Below are 22,875 nucleotides of genomic sequence, written 5' to 3' on the forward strand. Positions count from 1 at the left end.
ATAAAAAAACAATTATGAACTCTGAATGTATACGTTTTGTTGTGTATGCAACAACCGCTTGACACTTTTTAACTGTTAAAATTCCTGATATCAACGCGATTTCCATTCTGAAAGGGAGGAAAACACGGAATTGTCTCGTCCGGTGCACTATTTCAATCGAAACGCAATTAAGATGTTAATTAATACAAATTAAGTCAAAGTGACCATCGCTGGCGTTCTCATAGTAATTGAAGTATGTGAATCGGTATAAAAAGGGATTTTACCGTGAGTGAACATCAGTAGCTCCTCAGCCTTCACTTGTAGAAGATCCCTTGCAGTCTCCGTAAGCAAACAGTCTCATCCGCAACACATACTAAATCTTTTTTTTTTTCAGGCAATCATGTCTAGATTTTTTGTTGTTTTCGTCACCTGTCTAGGTAAATTCTCGTTACTTTTTGTTGCCTTATCCATCGTTGAAATCTCCGCAGCGGCCGTCACCGCCAAACAACAAAAATTGAGCGTGGTTGCCGCCGAGCCCCAGGCCCAAGCCACCGACATCTCCGGCGTCGAATTCGAAGGCGACTACTCCGGCCACGGGGGCAAGAAGTACTCCTCGGCCGCCGAGCTGACCAGCCTGGCGCACTCCTCGGCCCTCCAAGCTAAAACCGCCGTCCGCAATCAGCAAGCCGCCGGCATCCAGGCCGCCCTGGGGGCCCAGACCGGCTACGCCCGCGCCGCTTTGGAGGCCGCCTCCGCCGCGCAGGTCGCCCTCGTCGCCAAGCAGGTCATCGTCCAGAACCTCCAGCGCCACATCGAAGACGCCGAACACCAACTCCAAGCCGAACAGGCCCAATACCAGCAGACCCTGCAAGCCGCCAACGCCGCCCAAAACGCCGCCCAACAGAGCCAGGGTCAACTGGGCGCCGCCACCGCCGCTCTCGCTGCCGTCCAGCAATCCGTCACGCAGACCGAGCGCGCCGCTTCTGCCGCGACTACTGCTGCCGCCGCGCAGCACCAGATGATCGAAGAGGCCCAACAGAGGTTGGGACGCTTGCACCAGAGGTTGAACGACGCCTTGAGCGGGCTCCAGGAGACGCACGTGTCGGCACAGAGGGCTGCCGCCGCCGCGCAGTTGGCGCAGAGCAATGCCGCTGCCTCCGCCCAACTCGCAGTGGTTAACAGCGCAAGCAATCAGATTGATGAACATGAGGCGGCCGATTACCACCATTGACAATCTTGTATCATGTTCCACTCATTCTGTAAAAACCTACCCATCTTAGTCGACAATAAATCCAATTAAGATAATTTAGCGTTTTGATTGATCGAACGAGGAAGAATGGTGTGGTGAATGGCGACGGAAATTTATGCAGATTAAGCGAGATTTCGATTCGGATCGTTGAGCTCTGATAATGGATTAAACGATTTTATGGCGTGCGTGCTAATTTAGTATGGTTGAGGAGGTAGCAGACCAGAGTGGTCACGGATGCAGATTTTTGCAGGCTTCGGAAATGTGAAGACTTCCGTTTCTGATAATCTTCTAGACAGTATTAAAAAAATTAAATATTACAAAAAAATATGGATAAGTAACAGAGCAAGCAAATGAATACAAATAATTTATTCGCTTATTTAATACAATATAATTTTGCTAAAATAAAGACGTGTTAAACACGGAAGTCTGTCAGGATATTTCATTAGTCTTCGTCTATCCATCAAGAAATATGTACTTCATGTAAATCTATAAACATTACTAGATGAGTTATTTCTATAACGCAAATATTAACACATTAATTTCTTTTTTCTAACACTAATATCTTATACTGTTTCCATGGTGCATTTGAGCTCACACCTTATGTTTCCCATAAAATACGCTTGTCTCTATAAGACACGTCGTCAATAGCAACGTATCTTATAGAGTCATAAAATACGCTCACACACATCATTCAAGTAACATTTTATTCATCATTTTTACAGTAATTATCACAAAAGTGAAAAGTACAATTATTGAATTGGAATTGCCAGATTAGCTTCGTGCCCTTGTTCATAACATCTTCTTCTTTAACTTCTGCTGTTTCATCCAATGCAAGTGCCCGGCCATCGAAAATGGCAATCTTTACATTTTCTTCAAATGATTCTTGCCGTAGTGTAAATTAACTTTTAATGAAGTTCTACACGCTTACCCCATATCAAGAAAAGCCAAAATGACATCTTCCGTTACCTCCGTGATGCTTTCTTTTATTGTTCCGGCCTTGAAACGAAACATACACCTTTTCGTATGCACTTTTAGACTTCATTGGTAACAAATTGTCCCTTTTTTCTTATTTCTTCTAGAACGTTTTGGCACATTTCAACGATGAAAATTGTTTTTTTCCAAATTTGTTGATATTATTACCATAGTACCCACGGCAACCTCCGCATTTTGTGTATTGTGACGCTCCTCGAATAATTTCTGAATTTATTAAAATTTCTGATAAGATGTTAGTGTTAGAAAAAATCTTGAAGACAACGCGTGTTTTATAGTTTAAAAATCTCGATCTATTAAATCCTCGCTCCCTGCGGTCGCTCTGATTTAAACTACGATCTCGATTTTTAAATCGTCTATAAAACCCTTGTTGTCTTAATAGCTATAAGAAATTTTCATCTACAAAAAGGTGTTTTATTCCGTTTCTTCTGCAGGTTTAAATAAATCGTCAACAACCTTCTTCTCTTATAAAGGAGACAGCCGGCTAGATGTAAAATAAAAAAATATATCCGGTAGAAACTTCCATTTATCTTCAAATTTAGACAAACTTCAAACAAAAAAAAAACACCAAATTCTCGCTTCCAATTAAAAATATTACGTACTAAAGTTTTTCAAAAACGATTTAGTTATCCAGAACTGTTTGTATTTTAATTTTTATTCCAACAAATGTATTCCCGTTTATTCGCTTCGTCGATTCCCCTCTTACTAAATATAGAAGTCTGAAATTCCCAATTATCCATTTTACAACTTCAAAGGAAAGTTCCCACGACTCATCTCTCCCATGTAAAAAAAATGTTATTTACGAACCGAGTGTGAGAAGACATTTTTCGCACATGAGGGCATTATTTGAGGCACAAGCGACGAAGGAGCGAGTGTTTCATTTGCGCGAATCGAGGTTTGTACAGAGATAACGTTATCTCTGGTTTGTAGAATATTTTTTGAAACGAATATTAGCATTATTACCCAATAGTTTCCAATTTAGTTAATAGATGGCGCTTGCCCAAGTGTCAATCTTATGCTTGTTTTACACGGTCAAAGAAATTGACGAATAAATTCACAAATTAATTCATGAAACAATTCATGAATAAGTTGAAAATGTGAAAGTGTTTTACACGATCAAAGTTTTGCACACAATAAACTAGGGACTTTTACACCGCCAATGTGTTGCCAACCTTATCCACTAAACTTGTCGGGGTGACAATGTTATGACAATGCTATATTATTATTTAAATTACCTCACCTTTCAATATCAAAACAAATAAACACTATAATATAAACGATGACAATAATACGCCGGTTGCCGAAACGATACTCTCACATGTGACTTGACAGTTTACACACTAAAGTTGGTACAAATTTATAAACCGCAATGTAACTAGAATTCTCCAAAAAATTCACGAAAAATTAGAGCTGGTTCTATTTTGACAATTTATTCATTAATTTATTGTCGTCAATTTATTCACGACAATTTTGTGTATTACACGCAACAATAAATTCAAGGTCACAAAATTCATCAATTTCTTTGACCGTGTAAAACAAGCATAAGGTCACTAAATCAACACATTAGGTGTTAAAGTAGCGCCATTGCATTCCTAGCGCGAGTTTATTGTGGAACAAAGATAATAAATGTAAATGTCGTAAGTGCGACGAGGAAGACATCAGTTTTAAGGGAATTTAGTTTGGCAAAATGACAACAGTATTTTAACGTCAAAAACATTAGGTTATGCGTATATACCACTTTGAATGCTAACATTTTTAAAATTAATTAGAAATCTTAATAAGATGTACCGAATTGCTAATTGCCTGAACCTAAAAAGAAAACTACAATACAGGGTGATTTACGAGGAATAATGAGCCCGATGGAATAGAAAATGCAACCCACAATACATTGGAACAAAAAGCCGGACATCGAAGCGGTAAATGTCCGGGTTTTTCTCCTGATGAATTGCGGGTTGCATTTTCTATTCAATCGGGCTCATTATTCCTCGTAAATCACCTGTATATCAGTTGAAATATGTATCTTAATTTTTGAAGAGTTGTTTGTTAGAATTGCAAGTTTCATCAGCAATTCTTGAGCGTAGTTACACCATTTTGTGAGCATTAAGGAACGGAAGTCTGTAATTACATAGTTTCACTATTCAAAATAATACAAAAATTGCCCAGTCGCCATTCAACCACAAGAAAAATCCGTTCTAAAACAATACGATTTTTGCGAAAATCAAAATCTGTTTGATGTATATAGACTGTTGTCTTCGCATTATATTCTTGGTCCCTAAAACCCATACGTTAATCATGTTAAGACCATAAAAAAAAACATACCATTCCGAACATTACACAATTTAGAACCACGTTTTATTGAACTTGAATAACTCATAACACAACACCTATTACTGACCATAGTAATTTATCTAAAGAAACGTAATTGAATTCAAACGAAAAATATAACGAGAACAGAGAAAAACCAATTGAAACTATTTTTAAAACAAAGAGAATAACGAGATAACTAGTGAATTGGGACTTGAAAAGCAAGATACAATTATTGACAGTTAGTGACACTTAAAAATTTTCAAACGTGACTTTTATTATTATAAAGTCAAATTATTTTCAGAATGCTCAAAAAGGCCAATGCTTTTTGGATGATTTTGAAGCACTAGTGCGCGAAATTTACGTTCGCGGTTAACTGTTGCGTTTGCGAAATGTCATTTTGAAGTTAGTGGGTTCAAAAAGAGTAATTTGAAAACCAACAGCAAGTGATGTTCCACTATGTGGAGAAAATTGTCATTAATCTTTTTCTTTTTAAGATCTTTTATACTTGCTGACCCTTTTGTTATTTTTTTAATAAATCGTCTCATGTTAAAATTTCTTTTGTTATAATCTGTAATTGCACTAAAAACTACTAAACAACTAAACCAAACTAAAATTAAAGGCACTACAGGATTATTCTAAATGATTGTAGTAAGCGTAAAAACTGAATGTAAAATTTATGGTTGCCGCTACATATAAAAAACATCAAAATGATGTGAATAAGAGTACACACCTTTCACACACAGGAGTTGAATTGGGTGCAAAACAACTCAATATTTTTGGATTTAATCGTTATTAAAAAAAAAACTCTCATCACCGCTCTTTTTACCTAAAAAATGACAGTGACAGCGACAAAAATTGACAGTTCACTGAAAGCGGCAAAAATTTCATAACATGGGCATGGCCTGCTTCGACTGCAATCATTTATAATAATAACCCTCTACATAAATTGTTAAATTAAAAAATTATGTACCTACTGCCTAATTATAATTAGTAACAGCAAATCATGTCGTTGACTCTCGATTGCATAATAAACAGCGATTCTCCCAGGAGAACGATCCCAAAGATTGTTATCGAATCCGTTAGGGATTCCCTGATCTAAGATAACTTTTAGGATGTTAGGACTAAAAAAAAATATGCAATACGTTTCGTTTTATTTGAAGAAGCCTGAAACGAAATCACTGATTGTCAGTTAAATTTGCATTGCAAACGTAGCGAATCAATAATTCAACGAATACTTTTCTATTATCACGAAGATTTTTTTAAAATTGTGATACTTTCATAATTTTGAAGGAATGTGGTGAAGTAATTACCCTCTACATTAGGTCTTAAAGAGCGTTAGTATTTGATTTCTCCTCTAATTGTTAAGCATTAATAGTTTACATAATATTATACGTAAAAGAATCTGTTATAATGATGCCAATTGCCACAGCATAACAGTCTAAATCATCTCAAGCATACAAAATTACTCCACATTATTCTTTTAAATTTCAAAGTCTGTTGGATTCAAATCAGGAATTCTCTATGACTAACACGAGTATGATAAAATCCAAGTCTGCATTTATTCGGCACCCTTGATCTCCTACCGTCTAATTACAAATTCATTAATACGAATTCCCCTACCATTCCTAGAACCAGTATATAAACTCTTCAGCGCATTTGTGGCATCAGTGACGAGCAGACCTTACACTAAAAACACATCCTCACCAAGTGGAACAAGTAAGTTGACGAGAATGGAATGCAGTTTGTGATTTGGATAATTTTTAGGTACCATCATGTTCAGGTTCGTCGTTTTTGCATCTTGCTTTGGTGAGTTTTTGTCAAAACTTCCTAATTTCTTACTAACTCTTTTCTGTCAGTTGCCCTCACATCTGCTGGGGTAGTTAAAGAGAGGATCGCAGAGGCGGAACCCGAAACACAAGCCACTCACATCGGTGAGGTTAGTGTAGGTCTCTCCGCTCATGGTTCCTCTAAGACCTACGCCTCCGGAGCCGAATTGACCAGTCTTGCCCACAGCTCGGCTCTTCAAGCCAAAGCGGCCGTCCAAAACCAGAACACTGCAGGAAATCAAGCAGCTTTCGGCGCCACCAGCGGTCTTGCCCAAGCCGCTCTGGGGGTAAGTTAATTCTTGTACGAAGTACACGAAGGAACAAATTGTTGTTATTTAAGGCTGCCGCCACAGCTCAAGCCGCCCTCGTCGGCAAACAAATCATCGTCCAGGGCCTAGAACACGAGCTCCACGAGGCCGAACATCAACTCCAGGCCGAAATCGCACAATACGAACAAACCGAACATGCCGCTCAAAGCGCTCAAGAAGCCGCCCAACAATCCCAGCAACAAGTTAACGCTCTTACTGCCGCTCTTGCCGCTACGCAAGGTGGAGCCCAACACGCTATCACAGCTGCGACTGAAGCTTCCAAAGCTGCAGCGTCCCAACACGCCATGATCCAACAAGCTAAACAGAGAGTTGCCCATTTGAGGGAGGAGTTGCACAATGCCATCGGTGGGTTGCAGGAGACCGAAGTTAGTGCACAGAAGGCCTCTGCTGCTGCGCACATCGCTCAGAGCAACGCCGCAGCTGCTGCCAACGCTGTAGCTACAAGTGCTGCCCAGAGCGAATTCCAAGGACACGAGTTCGGAGGGGCTGAAGGCGGCTACCACCATTAGAAGGAAAGCACGAGGATCATGTGTCACTCATTCGATTGTCAAGTTGACTGTGAAAATCTTTGTAGAGGTTAAGTGATGAATAAAAGATATCAAAAAGATGTTGGACTTTATTGTTAAACTTCTCCATCTTCTTTTTCCGTACTCAGATATTATCCACTTCGTATTCCTTGATGAATGAGAAGAAAAGAAATAATAAAGCGAAAAGTTATAATAATATCCTTTATTAAATTATAATGAAAAATAGTATAAAAAGTTGTCTCTTAACCCTCATAAAAAACCCCTTAGTGAAATTTCCCGGCCCCGTGGTGTCCCCCTTTGGCACTCTGGGCCACAGCATTAGCCGCTGCCGCAGCATTGGCTTGCGCCACGTGGGCAGCAGCCGCAGCTTTCTGAGCCGCTCCCTCAGTGTCTTGCAGATCAGCAACGGCAGCGTCCAACTGTGAGGTCAAATGACCGATCTTCTGTCTGGCATCCGATACCATGGCATGTTGAGAAGCGGCAGCGCTGGCGGCACCGGCCGCAGACTGAGAGGCGTGAGCGGCAGTGGCTTGCGCAGCCGCCAACGCCGCACTCAAAGTGTTAACCTGTTGCTGAGCCTGCTGACTGGCTTCTTGCGCGGCTTGAGCAGCCTGCTGGGCCTGGTTGTACTGTCCGATCTCGGCTTGGAGCTGCTGCTGAGCCGCCTGCACCTGCTGGTGGAGCTCCTGGACGATGATCTGCTTCCCGACCACTGCAGCTTGGGCGGTGGCGGCGGCTCCCTGAGCGGCTTGCGCCAGAGAATTCTTCACACCGAAAGCGGCTTGGTTTCCGGCGGCGTGCTGGTTCTGGGCGGCCGAGTTGGCTTGAAGGGCGGAGGTGTGGGCCAGGCTGGTCAGTTCTGCTCCGGAGGCGTAGCCGTGCTTGTGTCCGGAGTAGCCAAAACCTCCACTTATACCCCCGAAAGAGTGAGAGCCATCAGCGGCGGAATCATCGTGAGAAGGAAAGCAAGATGCGAGAGCGACTGAAAAATATGAGTCATGTCTGGGCGACGTGCTGGATATCTGGGCAACTTACAAGCGCAAACGGTGACGGCGAAGAAGCGGAACATGATGTTCAAGAGAAGCTGCAATTAAAAGATAATTATTTCGTTATAATTTACACGAAACTGTTGCGGCAAGATTCTGACTTACTGTAGGATTTCGGAGGTACTTGCTTGGTTGAGGTCTGGTTGACACTGTCTACACTCCCACGTCTGTCATTATTTATAGTAAAGACTGGGGTCGGTTTAGACCGTTCTACCAGAAAAAAGACTCAATTATACACCATGAACTTATTGTCACGCTTCAATTTTGATCTTGCAGACAAGCTATACGATAGTGACTATTGTACTTTCTTTTTTTTGTCTTCGCGAGATTAATTGGACGGGTTTTATGGTGTTTTACCATTTTTACAATCATCACGTTCGCTAAAAAGACACATAAGTGTTACTAAATTGCAGTCCCGTTCGTTTAGATCGTGACGCCGTGCACTATCAGTACTTTTCTATATTTTTCTTTAAATTTTTTAACGGTACTTTCTCTCATACTGTTCTTGATTGGATGTGGATCGAGCGATTAATTTATTAATAAAAATTCAATGAGAATAATTGTTGTTCGAGCTGTCTAAATTTTATTAGTTTTTATAAAGTTTCTTGTGGTTTTTTACCAAACCAAATTTACTTACGAAATTGTCGCTTACATTAAATTTTTAACAGTAATTAATTTCGATTTAGTTTTTGCACAATTGCATCTCAATTTTTTAGCTAAATCGTTTAACCGGTTTTTATTTTTACATTTTTACACCTAACATATTTTATAAGCATTTTTAGACAAAAAATAATAAGATAAAGAAATGCAAACGTTCCAAATAAAACTGTTAGAATAACGTCCACCAGGTAATATTCGAACCAAGACATATCAGCCGCGGGGCTCCTCAAATGTTTGGCACCTTTGTGCCTTATAACATATTCAATCCACCACACAGTTTTCTCCAAACCAGTCATGGGTTGATCTCTAAACAGATCTTTCAGTTTTTTCACCCTGTTTTGGTACCTGCAAACTAAACTAGTGCAGATGCAATTCTTCCAGATTATCAAACCTGGCCTCACTTTTTATTTTCTGCCACTTCGGTAATGACTTCCTTGAGAGTTTCTTTGGTCATCGTTACGTGATCGATACTTCTGCCGATTCCCATTTGAACCATTTTCATCACATTTAGAGACTGATCTCCAAAAAATGGCATTCCGACAACAGGAACACAGTTAGAGACCGCCTCCTCCATCGACTGTAATCCGCCTTGTGAAACAAAAGCTTTAACGTTTTTGTGCCCCAAAAGATCCTGTTGAGGAAACCATTTCCGCGTCATCACGTTCTCAGGTTGATCCGGCAAATAATCAGTTTCCCATTTCCACAACACATTGTACGGCAATTCGGAGAGAGCTTCGATGATGAGTTTTCTCGTGGCAACAGACAAATTGGCGCTTTTAACGTTAGATCCTAGACTGAAGTAAATCACACCATGAGGACTCACGTCCAAATATTCTTGAAGATCCTGCGTGGCACACAATGCAGTGAGGGTCTTTCAGACATGACACTCACCTGAGGGAGAGATTTTTTAATAGTGATATGCATCTGTCCCATTTCGATAATGTTTGGGACGTTAGCACGGACCGGGTGTAGAATCGAATTGGTGTTTACCAAAACTAGATCAACATTTCTTTCCAAGTCGCCGAGATAGGGGCAATGATCGCCCCAAAATTTTTTAGCTATTTTATCGTACCGAGGCATCAGGAACCAGTAGTATACAATTCGATACCACAAGTTATGGAGCACACTTGACATTTTTTGGTACAGTCCCATTTGTCCCACAATGTTAGCAAAAATGTCGGGACTTAAGACGGGATGAGTCGGATTTCCTACAGCGTCATGCGTTTGTAATAACACTCCCAAAGAAGAAATAGCTACTATCGGTACTCTGAATTTACACCCGAGACTGTAAACCAAGGGATGCAAAGTCTCGACGATAATCAAATCGAATTCGGTGGTGGCAGATTTGAATAGAATCTCTCCCGCTTTGAAATGTTCAATCGTTACTTCCTCGATGAAATCTAAAAGCCACAAAGTCGATTTTGTTACAGAATTGTCTTTGGCCATCAGTTTAGAAATATCGATCCTTCTTATAATGTCATATGTGGAAGTCAAGTCGATTTCAGTCAGATTGGTAAGGCTTGCGTTCTTCAAAGGGTCAGGCGTAAAGACTGTGACTTGATGACCTCTTAAAGACAATTCTCTCCACACGGACTGGTACACCATTTGGTGACTTATGGATGGTATGGGAAATATTCCCAAAATTTTGGCACATTGAACGTAACAAAAGGAAATTGAGATGAGTAACGAAGTTCGCATCTTGATCGACAGTTGTTTCGCGTATTGCCAGTTATTATGCGGCCTAGTCAAGTCTGTAAGCAATTATCAATTAAGAACGGGTACATAGTGTATTTTGTGTTTAAAGAAAGATTCTTATTACACATTAGGTACATGAAAAATGTTTGAAATAAGAATAAACTTTAAAAAATGTTGAAAGGTGAGCATTACTAGGGGGTGACGGTTAAAGTGCAGAATAAAAAAAGTGGTCAAATCGTTAGGGTTTACATAATTTACAAGAGTTTCGTCTTCACGTGTTAAGTCAATCAATAATTTTTTTAATGAAAATGTCGTTAGCGAATGTTGAATTCAGATAGGCAACCAACAATGCATATTGGCGCATGCGCACTGCCAACCCCCGTCTCGTTAGGGACATAAACGTCAAATTCGTAACCAAACGGCTTCATGTGAGTAGTTTTAGTGGTGTTGCTTTTCAAAGAAAAAGAAATGGTCGTGATGGAGGGTTCGCTCAGCAAATGGACGAACGTGATGAAGGGTTGGCAGTACAGGTGGTTCGTCTTGGATGACAACTCCGGCCTCTTAACGTATTACACCGTGAGTACGCCGCAACCTGTCATTTTTTCCCGAAAACATAACCACGAAAAGCGCTTGGCATTTACGGTGATCGTTTGTAAACAAGCCCGGTGGGTGTAACTTTGGAGGACCAATTTACCGAATTGGTCATCCGTTTGCGGCCATCTCGCCCAATAAAATACACATTAATAAGAACGCGAACAGCTGCGTCACCCAAATTTGCTTCTAGTGTTGATAATTTAATTCGAGTTGGTCTGCGCCCGTTCGAGTGTTCTCCGGGCGATACTCACCACCCCTTGGAGAGGGTGAAACGCGGGGCTACGTGCGGCGGTAATTAAGTCAACTAGGCCGGAAACAGTACTGCGGGAATAAACGACGATTTGGACCTATTTAACGACCCGTTCAAAAAGCGATGCAATCAATCCAGCATTGTCACGGTTGGCTGTCACATGTCACAAATGTCATTCAAAACAACTGACATGTTGTGATAAAATGAACGTATCTTGGTTGTTTTTTCAATGTTTTTTACGTAGACAACGTTTTTGTGATAGTACCTTAGGCATCAATTTTTCTAGGACAGTGGAACTTTTCCAACGATGCCGTTTGCATTTTCTCTTGTTCAAATATGTACAAATGTCACTTTAAATCAAGTCGGCTTGTTTTGAGTTCACCGATATCTAGATTCCGAGATATCTTTTTTTATTGTTGATAGGGAAGATCCACAATGACGCTTCAAACAGTTGTGATAGACCAACACTGTTATCTAATCTCGACGTTACCATCTAGGAATCAAATATATGTATTTCAATTTATGTACAACGAAGTAAGTGCAAAAGGCTACGATAATTTGATGGATAAATAAGATTTACAAAATTAATAATAAGAGTTTTGTGATTTATTTCACAAGTTCATTTTTACAAAATATCGACGTGATCATTTTGTTGTTAAGTGAGAATAATAAACAGGAGATAATGGCGATACGAGCACAGAAATAAACTCAATCACAACAGTCTGTAGAGTCATCAGTTCTTTTTCTTTTTGTCGTCGTAATTCTGCTGGTAGAACTGCCAAAACATGTAAAAGACGAGCAAGACGTTGGGGACGTAGATCAACAAGAACTGTTTGGGCACGTGACAGTCCGGATGCAAAGACTGCAAGGCATGAGCAAGGATGATGCAGAACTGCACCATCTGAAAGGTGGTCAACTTAGGCTTCCAACTGGCCACTCTGCGTTGCCATTCTTCACCCAAACTGGCCAACAGATAGTACGTGTACATAAAAACGTGCACGATGCAGTTGACGAAGATCGGAAACGTCGCCATGCCTCCTCCTATGTATTTGACACCCAGCCAAGCAAGGAACAAGGTGGAACAGTGATGGTAGACGTGCAGATTCGTCACTTGATTGTATTTCTTTCGCAAGATGAAAAGGACGGTTTCGAGGAGTTCGATTCCTTTGAGTAGATAACAGCAGTAACACCAGTTCAGCATGCTGAGAGCTTCTGGATTGTCCGAGTAGTCGACCGGTTGACAACTCCACGAGTACGTCGTTGTCCATCCGGATGTCAGCACCTTGAGAAAATATCGAGATTGTGGAAAGAAGGCGACGAGAGGTGATAACTCACCCCGTACGTGATGACACTACAAGACACGATCTGGAAGATGTTGTAGTAATACAGGACCGACTTTAACGAGTAAGGTTTTCGATTTTTCATGTAGGAGGGTAGTAGGGCGTAAATACTGAACAAGTAGATCCCGATGATGGAGAGTAACGTGGCAGGACTGGAGACACCGATCCAGTCCTTGACCCGAGGATCTAAAAGGGATATTCTTATCTTTAATCGAGGATTATGCGTTAGACTGGCTTACCCTCCATCTCGTTTAAGTAATAGTCGTATTTTCGTATCAAGAAACTGGCCATTTTCACTTCACGGTCAATGAAATATTAAACTTGTTTAACTTTCGGTTTTTATATTTATCACGTTGTTTGTGCCCAGCAAATTGTGCTTTTGTTTGTTAATTTCTTTACCGATACAGTGCTAATGTTCACTGTTAAGCGGCAATGATTATCGTAAAGAAACGACCTTTACGTCAATCTATTTTACATAACCGAATTTATAATTTTCAATTGAAATAAATCGGCTTATTGTACAATGGATGTCAAAGTTGAGGATCAAGTGAATTTAGTGTAATTGTATAAAATAGAAATATTAATGGGAATTAAAAAAAAATATTTTTTAGCTTTAAACGGAAATCGCTTCCAATTGAAAGCGAAAAGAATGTAGAATGAAAGCGAAATCCATTGTTCCATTTTCAATCCAATTTTACAAAATCTTTTTGCATTTTATTTTACTCAAACGTTTGTACTAATAACTTAAATTTCGGTGGGGTCCATTAGAACCACGCAGTAAAGCTGTACTTGTTGCAAATGACAATGGAAATGACACAAAATCTCGACAATTCTACATATTCTCGTGTTCAACAGGTGGAACGTATTCGGACATTCGAGAAAACGAGTATAAAGGAGTACATATTTCCATTATGTAGAAGCGACCGGAACGTTCAAGGGTACACGCGGTCCACGGGTGTTTTCTTTCCAGTCTTATTAATACATCTGTGCGCTGTGCCCTCTTACTGCTTAATGAGTTAAAAATGTTGCTGGAAAAATACTAAACACTTTATGTTATTACAAAAAAAAAGATGAAGAAGTTGTTCAAGTGCCAAAAGATGAAGTATGTTTCTGTCAGTGATCATACATATCAAAAAATTAACAAGTTGGTTTTCTATTTAAGTCGAATGAAACGATTCAAAACATAAATACATTGAAGAGCCAACAAGGTACAGTTGATTGCAAAAAAATCGAGTACATCAGATTTTCTCTAGTTTAATTCATTCTTCTTGTTGTCAGTTTTGATGTTACCCAGACAAGCAAAATGTCAAAACTTTTCATTTCTTACGTCAGACATAATGACATTTCTTGTGTCAGACATAACCTATTTAAAAAATCATGCCATTATGTCATAAAAGCCTGATTTACATGTGAACTCGATTTTCGATTTTTTTGCAGCCGACTGTACATTCGTCAAAAGGCAGTGCAATTTGGTGGTAGTTTTTTTTCTTAGATTAGAAATAATGTGTTTTTAGAACATAAATAAAAGTCGCGGTCGACAATTCGTTGTGTGGAGTTTTGACATCTCGTAGTACTGACGTACTCATCAAGGGCAAGACTTGATAAGATTGTAACATTTTAAACTTTGAATCGTACATATTTTTTCATATTTTAGTTCCATTAAAATTCATGTATTTTTTAATTTTGACTGCGGACAGTGTAAACTGTCAGTTTATCTAAGAAATGTTATCAGTAGAAATTTATATTTGAGATATTTTTTGTGAATATCTACCATATGTCATTCAAATATTGAATAACGGAAATTTTTATTATTAAGGAAACAGTAATTACGCCCACGTCAAATGTCAGTTTGAATGCAAAATCACAGTTGCACTTATTTGAAACAGTTCTTTTTTTTTCAACTTTCCTTAAGTGTACTGCATAACAATTTCAGTAAAAAATGTTTTCTTCACAAAAAAAGAAACAAAATTTTTTATTCGTAAATAATTTTCCACAACTTTGCACATTAACATATCCATTCCAGCCAATAAACCGTGGCACGTAAGCCTCGAAAAACCGTAGCAGTCGTTTCGCATTTAACGACCAATAAATAAAACTATTCATGCCGATCGTCAAAAAATGTCGAGCCATTTCTTAAAATAAAAAGTCAGGTGACCCCGATAAAAATATTTTCCCCCAGTCGAAAGAGAAAATGATGCGAGGCGCCCGCCGAGGGTGCGTCCGTCTGAAAGGAGCCGTCATCGGAATCGACGACGAAGACGACAGCACCTTCACCATCACCGTGGACCACAAGACGTTCCATTTTCAGGCTCGCGACGCCGAAGAACGCGAAAAGTGGGTGCGCGCCCTGGAAGACACCATCTTTAGGCACGGGAATCGCGTAAGTTGCGTAAAACAAGCGATACAGAGGGGTTTACGGGAGACGAATTGCAGACTTTATGGGATAATCATCGGCCTCCACCCACCATCAAAGATTTCGACAACAAAGTGTCAGAGGCGGACGCCTACCTGCAGCTGATGATCGATCAGACTAAAGTAAGTGGCGTTCGTTTTAAACGCTCAGGATCAATAAAACAAGGCTGTTGTAGAATCTCGAGGAGAGGATCAAGACCATGGTCGACAGCGACGAGAAAGCCAAGTGCCAAGTGATCCTGGAGCATGCCAACGTAAGTAGTTGAACGAGTTAACCCAAGAAGGGTTGAAGCGGTGATGCTGAGACATTATCCATCCCTGCTCGTTAATTATCGCACAATTCGATTTTCAGGTGATGCTCGATAATATTAAACATTCAATAGTACTCCTCCAGATAGCTAAGGTATTTTGTTTTATTTTGCGTAAAAATCCAGTGTTGAGTGTGTTTGTTCCAGAACACGGCACACCCCATCAATGGCATCTACCAAATGAGACCGGGCCCTTCACAAAACATATCCCCAACCATAGCAGGTATTTTATTTATTTATTTTTTGTTCCCATTTTGGCAAGAGATGACTTTTATTATGACTGTTCCAGAAGCGAGCGACGTCACAGGAACCGTCGTCCAACAAGGCATAGAGCTGGGTTCAGAATGTGTCGAGAATTCAAGGAGGCACAGTCGAACTATGGGTGAGTGCGTCAACTCTTTAACACCACAATTTAGCGTTAATTGGTAATTGGTGTTTTTACGCGTCGCATAAACGTTTTAATTAATCTAATCGTCAAATTGGGTTAATTCATCGCCTCGAGGTTAGCTGCGTTAGTATTTTTTGATGATTTCGAGTTTTATTAATAATTAAGAAAGGACAATGTCACAGCTTGTCTCGTTCTTCAGAGTATTTTCTTTTGCAGAACTGGTGCACGGTGGTACTCCAACCAGTCTGGTGGTGCCACCCATGTCCTACTCCAGTTCCGAAGGTGAGGAAGACTTCTACGACGCCAACGACTCCCCATTCACACCTGGAAGCCAGCAACCGACACCCACGTGAGTCTAATAAAAAAAATCCATAAACTGGGGGTCTAGTAATGTCGCTGAAAAATCACGAACATATTTTCAAGGTTGTAATAAGCGGAAATTAAAATTGATGGTGGCGTCCCTGCGTCGTGCAGTAAACTTTTAATGGCGTCGACGTGAACCGTCAAAAGGAGGCGATAATGGGGGATGTTTTTAATTATTAAGTTTCCCTTTGACGTCATTCGATCGAGAGAAAAAACGGACAGGGACGATGAGGAAAATCGTGTTAGCCGAGGTTGGGATTTAAATGTAAATCAGGTTTCACGAAGAATTCGGAATTAATTGGGGCGCATGACGGATCGCGGTAATCCTCAGGCTGGGGGGAATAGTGCCGAGGAAGACGGGAAAGGTTCTCCTTTAAGGCGGGAGGTCCATTAGGTAAGCGACGAACCGAGAAACGGGTCCGACTTTATGGAATCTCGAAGAAGGCTTCTTTCTATTAAGCTGGACGTGGTTTAGTTTTCGTGATTGTTTCGGTCTTCCGAAAAAACTCCGTTGAGGATAAATATGTAATCTTATTTGTTCGAGGGTTGATTTCGTGAAGATAAGAATTAATAAAAATCGAGAAAAACTGGTTCGTGGCTCATTTCATATTCGCATTTAAGCGGCAGCGCAACGTTCGTAAAAACCGTCTCTCGCACCTTAATTTCTGCGACATGACAACGAAGACGCGCAATGGCCGATTAAAAATCGCAAAGATGCGATAAGACGGCGGAGCAACTTTATAAAAGAAGGGCGGAGAGTTGCGGAAATTCAACTGCTCATTAATTTCCCCTACCTCGACAGCGATTTTCGCGTGTCTGGAATGAATGAAAGGGACAAAATCGAATTCGTTGCTCGTTTTGATCACGCCAAGGTTTAAGGTCGGGATTTCGCACAGTTGCGTTGGAACAACGTTAAGTGCGTCAAAATAAAATTTGTCCTCGAAGGAAATTTTGTGAGTTGTTCTGGTGCACCCGGAAAATTTTCCTCCTTCGTCCGGATTGTTTTGTCGCATCTTCGGGCGCTGCGTCAAAATGGTGACGGACGGCAAAGCATTTTCGGTTCGAGGTTCTTACGAGATTTTTTCCGATCGAATGCGCAATCGAAATGATCAGTTTTTGGGTTTGAAAAACTCGCCACAGAGTGTCTCCCTCCCGTGTATTATTATTATCATTCCGTTTTTATGCTATTTTTATTTCGATTGGGATTTTTTTGCGGCACGACCTTGGATTAGGCGCGCCGCCGCGGCGCCGACGTGCCACTCCGGTCGCCTCTAACCCCCAAAATCCCTCTCGGCTCGCTTCGTTCGCAATAATCGCCAAACACCACCTCACATGTGATCCACGTATAATCCCCGTGCTGTATTATTCCGTCGACAATAATAACGATGCAGAAATCCGTGCCCTTTAACCGCTGATCGATGCGGCCGTTCTATTGATTTTCGTCCAAGACTGAGGTCGCACAGCGATGTTTGTGGTTTTTCCCTGAACGTACCAAAAATAAACACGACACTCCGGAGCCTTATTATTGTTAAAGATCGCACAACGAAAAAAAAATTTTTTAGCGAGTGTACAACACACCAAGGCGCAACACCAAAAACTATGATTAGGCTTTTGAATAGCAGATTGAATTTCAGACGTAGGAGGTAAAGATGTGTATTTTTTGACGTTTGACACTTTTTTTGGTGACGTTCACAGACAGGTGGGTTATTTGATGAATGTTTGATCTTGCAGTAGTTTGAGATCTTTTGATGAGGAGGCGCAAACGGTGCTACCGATTGGTAATAAACAGCCGGCCTCGCTACCTCCCAACGTCAGGACGCCGTCCGTGAGGCAAGACAGTTTGTTGTCATCGGGGGTTGGCAACCTCGATTACGATGGTGAGATCGCCTCGATGGTTTTATTTTCGTAACTGGTCCCATCCGTAGCCTTGTACGAGGACGACGACGAGTTCGACGTGGAGATCGAGAGCCACGGCTCGGTCATTCGTCACCTCCTCTCGCAGGTGAAGATCGGAATGGACCTCACGAAAGTCGTCCTTCCAACGTTCATCCTCGAGAGGCGCTCTTTGCTGGAAATGTACGCGGACTATTTCGCCCATCCGGACCTCTTCCTCAAGTAAAACTCGTCCCAAATGGTTGTCTTTTACGTCCAACCTCGACGATTTTACAGGATAGCCGATTTGAAGGATCCTAGAGATAGGATGGTTCAGGTGGTCAAGTGGTACCTGTCGTCGTATCACGCCGGTCGGAAGAGTGCGGTGGCCAAGAAACCGTACAATCCCATCTTGGGCGAAATATTCAGGTGCCACTGGGACTTCCCCGAAAGCAAGGAAGAAGAGAGTCCCGTGCCGGAGGGTCCGGTTCCTTGGTGCAACAAGAATCAACTCACGTTCATCGCCGAACAGGTGTCGCACCATCCTCCCAGTGAGTAAAGAGAAACGAAAAGGTTTCCGGTGGAATAAGCGAGTGCAGACGGAAATAAATGACGAAAAAATAATTTTTCAGTTTCGGCGTTTTACGCGGAGCACTACAACAAGCGGATCAGCTTCAACGCCCACGTCTACACCAAGTCCAAGTTCTTGGGGCTGTCCGTGTGCGTCTACAACATTGGGCAGGGTATAGTGTCGGTGTTGGACCACGACGAAGAGTACATAGTCACATTCCCGAACGGTTACGGCCGTTCGATTCTAACAGTTCCTTGGATCGAACTAGGGGGCACAGTCACGATCACGTGCCACAAAACCGGATATTCCAGCAACATAGAGTTTCTGACGAAGCCGTTTTACGGCAACAAGAAGCACAAGGTGAACGCGGAAGTTTTCGGGCCCGACGACAAGAAGCCGTTCTTGTCGATCAGCGGCGAATGGAACGGAGTGATGGAGGCGAAGTGGCCCGACAAGGTAGGACCACCACGCCTCGAATTGTCGATTGTTGTTTTCAGGATCAGTTGCAGGACGCCGAACTGTTCATCGACGTGAACGCGCTGCACACAATCAAGAAACAGGTGAAGCCCATCAGCCAGCAGGAAGCGAACGAGTCGCGACGACTCTGGAAGGAGGTGACCGCAGGCCTCAAATTTAACGACATCGACAAGGCGACGTCGGCGAAGCAAACGCTCGAACAAAAGCAGAGAGACGAAGCGAAGGAGAGGAAAGAAGCCGGACTCGAGTGGCGAACGAAGGTGATGGGGAAACAGATGAAGGGGAGTCGTAAAGTGACGTGAGGGTTTTTTTCAGTTGTTCCTCAAATGTCAAGAGGACGGATGGATGTACATGAAGCCGCTCAAACAGAGGCTACTCCAAACATCGAACACTTGAATACGAAACGCCGGTCTTATGAATGATTACTACTAATGTGCTTTTCCGAACTGTTCTATGAACTTTCTTGTCTGAATAATTATTTTTTCAGGATTATTATAGTGAACTGTGATATATTATCATGAAAAGTGTACGTATTGTAAAATTTTTAGTATTATACAGCTGCCGGACAGCGTTTATTTTCGTGACGAATCAATGTATATAAGTTTAAGTATTCATTTTTTATTTAAATTTGATGTATATATTCGGTTGTATTAAGTTGATTTCGACTTTTGTACGCGAACAATTTTATTTTAGTCGGATCTTTTTTTCTATATTTTATATGTGACTCGCCTGCGAAAGGTAACTGGTAGTACAATCAGATCAAATTTGTATGTGACTTACTTCCAAGTTGAACTCCTTTAAATAAATGATATACACATATCATCCTATGATAATTGCTGGTGTAATTCTCTTATCTCGCCCTTGATGCTGAACGACTGGACTTCGGGCAAGGGTGGCACTCCCTGGCGGCAGCTAGACGAACCGAATCTTGGGCGGTAAACGTGCATGAACATAACCTCACTTCGTCAAATGTTTAATAAAGATGTCCGCGTCACCCACCGTTTCCGCGAGCAAAGATGAGCTTCTCGGCGCCAAGAGCGACACCTCTTTTAAAAATGTGAGTTACCGGAGTTGCTGAACACTTATGGACGGTCGATTTGTAGGACGTAATAAAAGAAGCTCTCAGATCTTACTTCACCAACACCAAGACAAAAATTTCGGATGACGCTGTCGAACTGATGACTGAACTGACGAAGGTTTTAGTTGTCGAGAGTTCAGTCAGGGCGGCCAAACAGGCTTCACTCCAAAACAAAAACGTCGTCACGCTCGACCACATGGAGAGCGTCCTGCCGCAACTAGTAAAGGCAATTTCAAAACGCCCAACGAAAATAATATTAATTTTATTTGTTTCAGATGTTAGACTTTCCATAAATATACTTTTTAGAACAAGTCCATATCATTTGAACAATTAATATCCAGAAAATCATCGTCGTAGCTTTCATATTTCCTCCTGTTGTCAAACGAGTCCATCCCGTTGACCCCATCCATGCCGTCACCGCTGTTCTCGTGACCGTCGGTTTCCGGCGTTGGCGGCGGGTTGATTACGTCCCTTTCGTCAGTCTCTTTTCTTACGCGGTTATTTTCTTTAGCTAGTAATTCGGCCCTGGTTAGTAGATCTGGTAGGAGTTGTTTATTTTTGGAAGCTGCGATTTCATCTTTTAGTTTTTTCAATTTTTTTTTCTGCTTATTCTTTATCATGGTTTTTGTTTTCTCTTTCTCGTCTTGAAAAATTCTGTTTCTTTGCTCAAGGGTGATGTCGTAATCGTGTCTGACCAGAAACAAGAAGACCCCGCCTGGAGTTCGGCGTCGTGTTTGGTTCTAAATTTAGTGTTTTTTGTAAAGTTTAAGTTGGCAACACCTCATTCACTTACCATAACAAGCATGCCGCCTTCCTCCTCGATTCTTTTAGTTTCTTTGAATATAAGAATCGTCTTTTCCACACCCAAAGTACTAATAACGCGTACTAAAACAAAAAATGCCAATATTATATATCTCACGTCGTGCAAAATACCCACAGATCAATTCTTCCTTTTCTTCAAACAGTTTGTTAGCAACGTCTCTCGCAATCTCTTCTGGACTGTCTGATGAAGTAACACTGAGGTCAAGAATTTTTCTTGTACTGCCTTTAACTTTTTCTTCACTTTTAGCTCTTCCCACAGACTTAACATTAGGATTCCTTCTGTCATCTCTTGTTCTCTTGTTGTTTGTCTTGTCAACATGAATAAATGGCGAGTAACTTTCTACATCACGTGACCTATCCTTAATGGTAACATCACAGCTATTTAACGTTTCAGCAAGCACATCTTCCTGAACCCTTGTACTCCATATATCATACTTTTTACGTCTGATTTGTTGAAGTTGTGGCTTCAGTTTAATCTTGGGCTTCTTACTTTTCTTCCTGTTACAATCAGAGTCGCTGTCGGAGTCGCTCGACTGCAATTCGGTTTCGCTCTCGGATTCAGGAGCAACGACGGGAAAACGGGGATTTGGTTGAGTTCCTGAATAGTCAGCGGGTCTTTCCAAGGGTGTGTAAGTGTCGGAATCCTCGGACAACTGCAACATTCACAATGCACACTCTGTTACGCCATAAAAAGTTGCGTACTTCGCCCTCTTCCAACACGATCTCGTCTTGCTCCATTTTAAGCGAATCAAATTTACAAATTCGTTGCGTTAACGAATTAAACTGTCATTTTCGCGAAATTGACGTTATTGACGTGCAGGGCTGCCACATTACGTAAAATTCCCCATTATCTAACCTCCAAAATAATAAAAATAACAGTTCAAAGTTGCGTTTTCCGCTTTGTCACGCCGTAATCGTACTTTGGAACGATGCCAGAAAGTCAGATTGAGTTTGCGGTGCAAATGACATGCAACTCCTGCGTTGAAGCGGTGAGAAAATCTCTCAAAGGAGATCCACACATCAAAACCGTTGATATCGATCTAGAGAAGGGTTCGGTGGTCGTAAGCACGACCCTTCCGACTCTCCGAGTGCAAGAAAAGATCGAAACCACCGGCCGCAAGGTCGTGGTGAAAGGACATGCGGGCAGTTCATCAGGTGTTGCCGTTTTAGATACCGGCAATACAAACATTCAAGGGGTGGTCAGATTCGTCCAAGTGGCGCCGAATTCGTGCGTAATCGATGGTACGATCGATGGGTTGAAACCCGGTGATGTTCACCAGTTGACGATACACGAATGCGGTGACCTTTCCCAAGGTATTTCAATTTTCAACTGTATGATGTGGTAAACCTGTTAATTACTGGGTTTACAGGGTGTGACAGCGTCGGAGATGTTTTTCACCCGACCAACAGCGGCGATTGCCGCCCCTGTGGAGATCTGGGGCCGATTGAAGTGGCAAATGATGGCCGCGCTTCATTCAGAAGAGAAGATCACGTTTTGAAACTGACTGACATAATAGGAAGGTCACTCGTGGTCAATGCAGAAGGGAAAAGGGTGGTTTGCGGGGTGATAGCGAGATCGGCAGGATTGTTCCAGAATCCCAAAACTATATGCGCTTGCGATGGTGTGACGATTTGGGACGAGAAGGTTCCGCCAAAGGCTGTTCTGTAAATTGGTACTAATTGTTAATAAATTTCACCTGTTCAGGTCGTTGTTCTTGATTGCGCACCTTAATCTTAATTATTCCCAAGTTTAACACCTCTACCAGCAGAAAAAACAAATTGCTGGTGGAAG

At 41.5% G+C, this 22,875-nt stretch overlaps 9 protein-coding genes across 11 annotated transcripts; 5 read left to right on the forward strand and 4 right to left on the reverse strand.

The window, feature by feature from the left end:
• Positions 1–235: 235 nt before the first annotated feature.
• LOC138124404 (uncharacterized protein CG45076-like) lies at positions 236–1,284 on the forward strand. Its single transcript, XM_069039429.1, has 3 exons — positions 236–322; positions 374–416; positions 468–1,284. Exons 2-3 carry the CDS (start codon positions 380–382, stop codon positions 1,208–1,210), a joined length of 780 nt encoding a protein of 259 aa, XP_068895530.1. The 5' UTR covers positions 236–322; positions 374–379; the 3' UTR covers positions 1,211–1,284.
• A 4,844-nt stretch (positions 1,285–6,128) lies between these two features.
• On the forward strand, positions 6,129–7,287 carry LOC138123472 (prophage side tail fiber protein homolog StfR-like). The gene is made up of 4 exons (XM_069038223.1): positions 6,129–6,241; positions 6,290–6,331; positions 6,382–6,638; positions 6,692–7,287. Exons 2-4 carry the CDS (start codon positions 6,298–6,300, stop codon positions 7,187–7,189), a joined length of 789 nt encoding a protein of 262 aa, XP_068894324.1. The 5' UTR covers positions 6,129–6,241; positions 6,290–6,297; the 3' UTR covers positions 7,190–7,287.
• A 93-nt stretch (positions 7,288–7,380) lies between these two features.
• On the reverse strand, positions 7,381–8,586 carry LOC138123473 (antifreeze protein Maxi-like). Its single transcript, XM_069038224.1, has 3 exons — positions 8,359–8,586; positions 8,243–8,291; positions 7,381–8,189 (listed from the first exon to the last, which is right to left on the reverse strand). The coding sequence occupies exons 2-3, from the start codon at positions 8,274–8,276 to the stop codon at positions 7,471–7,473; spliced, it is 753 nt and encodes a 250-aa protein (XP_068894325.1). The 5' UTR covers positions 8,277–8,291; positions 8,359–8,586; the 3' UTR covers positions 7,381–7,470.
• Positions 8,587–8,924: 338 nt separating this feature from the next.
• Positions 8,925–11,882, reverse strand: LOC138123467 (UDP-glycosyltransferase UGT5-like). Its single transcript, XM_069038219.1, has 4 exons — positions 11,454–11,882; positions 9,805–10,664; positions 9,315–9,757; positions 8,925–9,258 (listed from the first exon to the last, which is right to left on the reverse strand). The coding sequence occupies exons 2-4, from the start codon at positions 10,609–10,611 to the stop codon at positions 8,979–8,981; spliced, it is 1,530 nt and encodes a 509-aa protein (XP_068894320.1). The 5' UTR covers positions 10,612–10,664; positions 11,454–11,882; the 3' UTR covers positions 8,925–8,978.
• Positions 10,987–20,016, forward strand: LOC138123465 (oxysterol-binding protein-related protein 9). 3 transcript variants are annotated; one of them, XM_069038215.1, is made up of 14 exons: positions 10,987–11,184; positions 14,972–15,172; positions 15,226–15,327; positions 15,381–15,458; positions 15,557–15,607; positions 15,660–15,735; positions 15,802–15,894; positions 16,117–16,249; positions 17,995–18,140; positions 18,189–18,378; positions 18,433–18,686; positions 18,768–19,162; positions 19,204–19,443; positions 19,499–20,016. In XM_069038215.1, exons 1-14 carry the CDS (start codon positions 11,077–11,079, stop codon positions 19,577–19,579), a joined length of 2,148 nt encoding a protein of 715 aa, XP_068894316.1. In that variant the 5' UTR covers positions 10,987–11,076; the 3' UTR covers positions 19,580–20,016. The 3 variants fall into 3 exon arrangements, with proteins under 3 accessions (XP_068894316.1, XP_068894317.1, XP_068894318.1); XM_069038216.1 differs by having other exon boundaries at positions 19,216–19,443; XM_069038217.1 differs by lacking the exon at positions 10,987–11,184 and adding an exon at positions 12,722–12,856.
• Positions 12,037–14,582, reverse strand: LOC138123471 (very long chain fatty acid elongase AAEL008004-like). Its single transcript, XM_069038222.1, has 3 exons — positions 13,032–14,582; positions 12,788–12,978; positions 12,037–12,734 (listed from the first exon to the last, which is right to left on the reverse strand). Exons 1-3 carry the CDS (start codon positions 13,081–13,083, stop codon positions 12,186–12,188), a joined length of 792 nt encoding a protein of 263 aa, XP_068894323.1. The 5' UTR covers positions 13,084–14,582; the 3' UTR covers positions 12,037–12,185.
• An 85-nt stretch (positions 20,017–20,101) lies between the features above and the next one.
• Positions 20,102–20,573, forward strand: LOC138123477 (centromere protein X-like). Its single transcript, XM_069038227.1, has 3 exons — positions 20,102–20,240; positions 20,287–20,481; positions 20,537–20,573. Exons 1-3 carry the CDS (start codon positions 20,166–20,168, stop codon positions 20,552–20,554), a joined length of 288 nt encoding a protein of 95 aa, XP_068894328.1. The 5' UTR covers positions 20,102–20,165; the 3' UTR covers positions 20,555–20,573.
• Positions 20,508–21,928, reverse strand: Phax (phosphorylated adaptor for RNA export). The gene is made up of 4 exons (XM_069038220.1): positions 21,786–21,928; positions 21,199–21,736; positions 21,055–21,146; positions 20,508–21,001 (listed from the first exon to the last, which is right to left on the reverse strand). The coding sequence occupies exons 1-4, from the start codon at positions 21,819–21,821 to the stop codon at positions 20,564–20,566; spliced, it is 1,104 nt and encodes a 367-aa protein (XP_068894321.1). The 5' UTR covers positions 21,822–21,928; the 3' UTR covers positions 20,508–20,563.
• LOC138123474 (copper chaperone for superoxide dismutase-like) lies at positions 21,896–22,787 on the forward strand. Its single transcript, XM_069038225.1, has 2 exons — positions 21,896–22,397; positions 22,454–22,787. Exons 1-2 carry the CDS (start codon positions 22,013–22,015, stop codon positions 22,750–22,752), a joined length of 684 nt encoding a protein of 227 aa, XP_068894326.1. The 5' UTR covers positions 21,896–22,012; the 3' UTR covers positions 22,753–22,787.
• Positions 22,788–22,875: the final 88 nt, after the last annotated feature.

The sequence above is a fragment of the Tenebrio molitor genome, chromosome 2 (genome assembly GCF_963966145.1).
Source record: "Tenebrio molitor chromosome 2, icTenMoli1.1, whole genome shotgun sequence".
Lineage (NCBI taxonomy): Eukaryota > Metazoa > Arthropoda > Insecta > Coleoptera > Tenebrionidae > Tenebrio > Tenebrio molitor.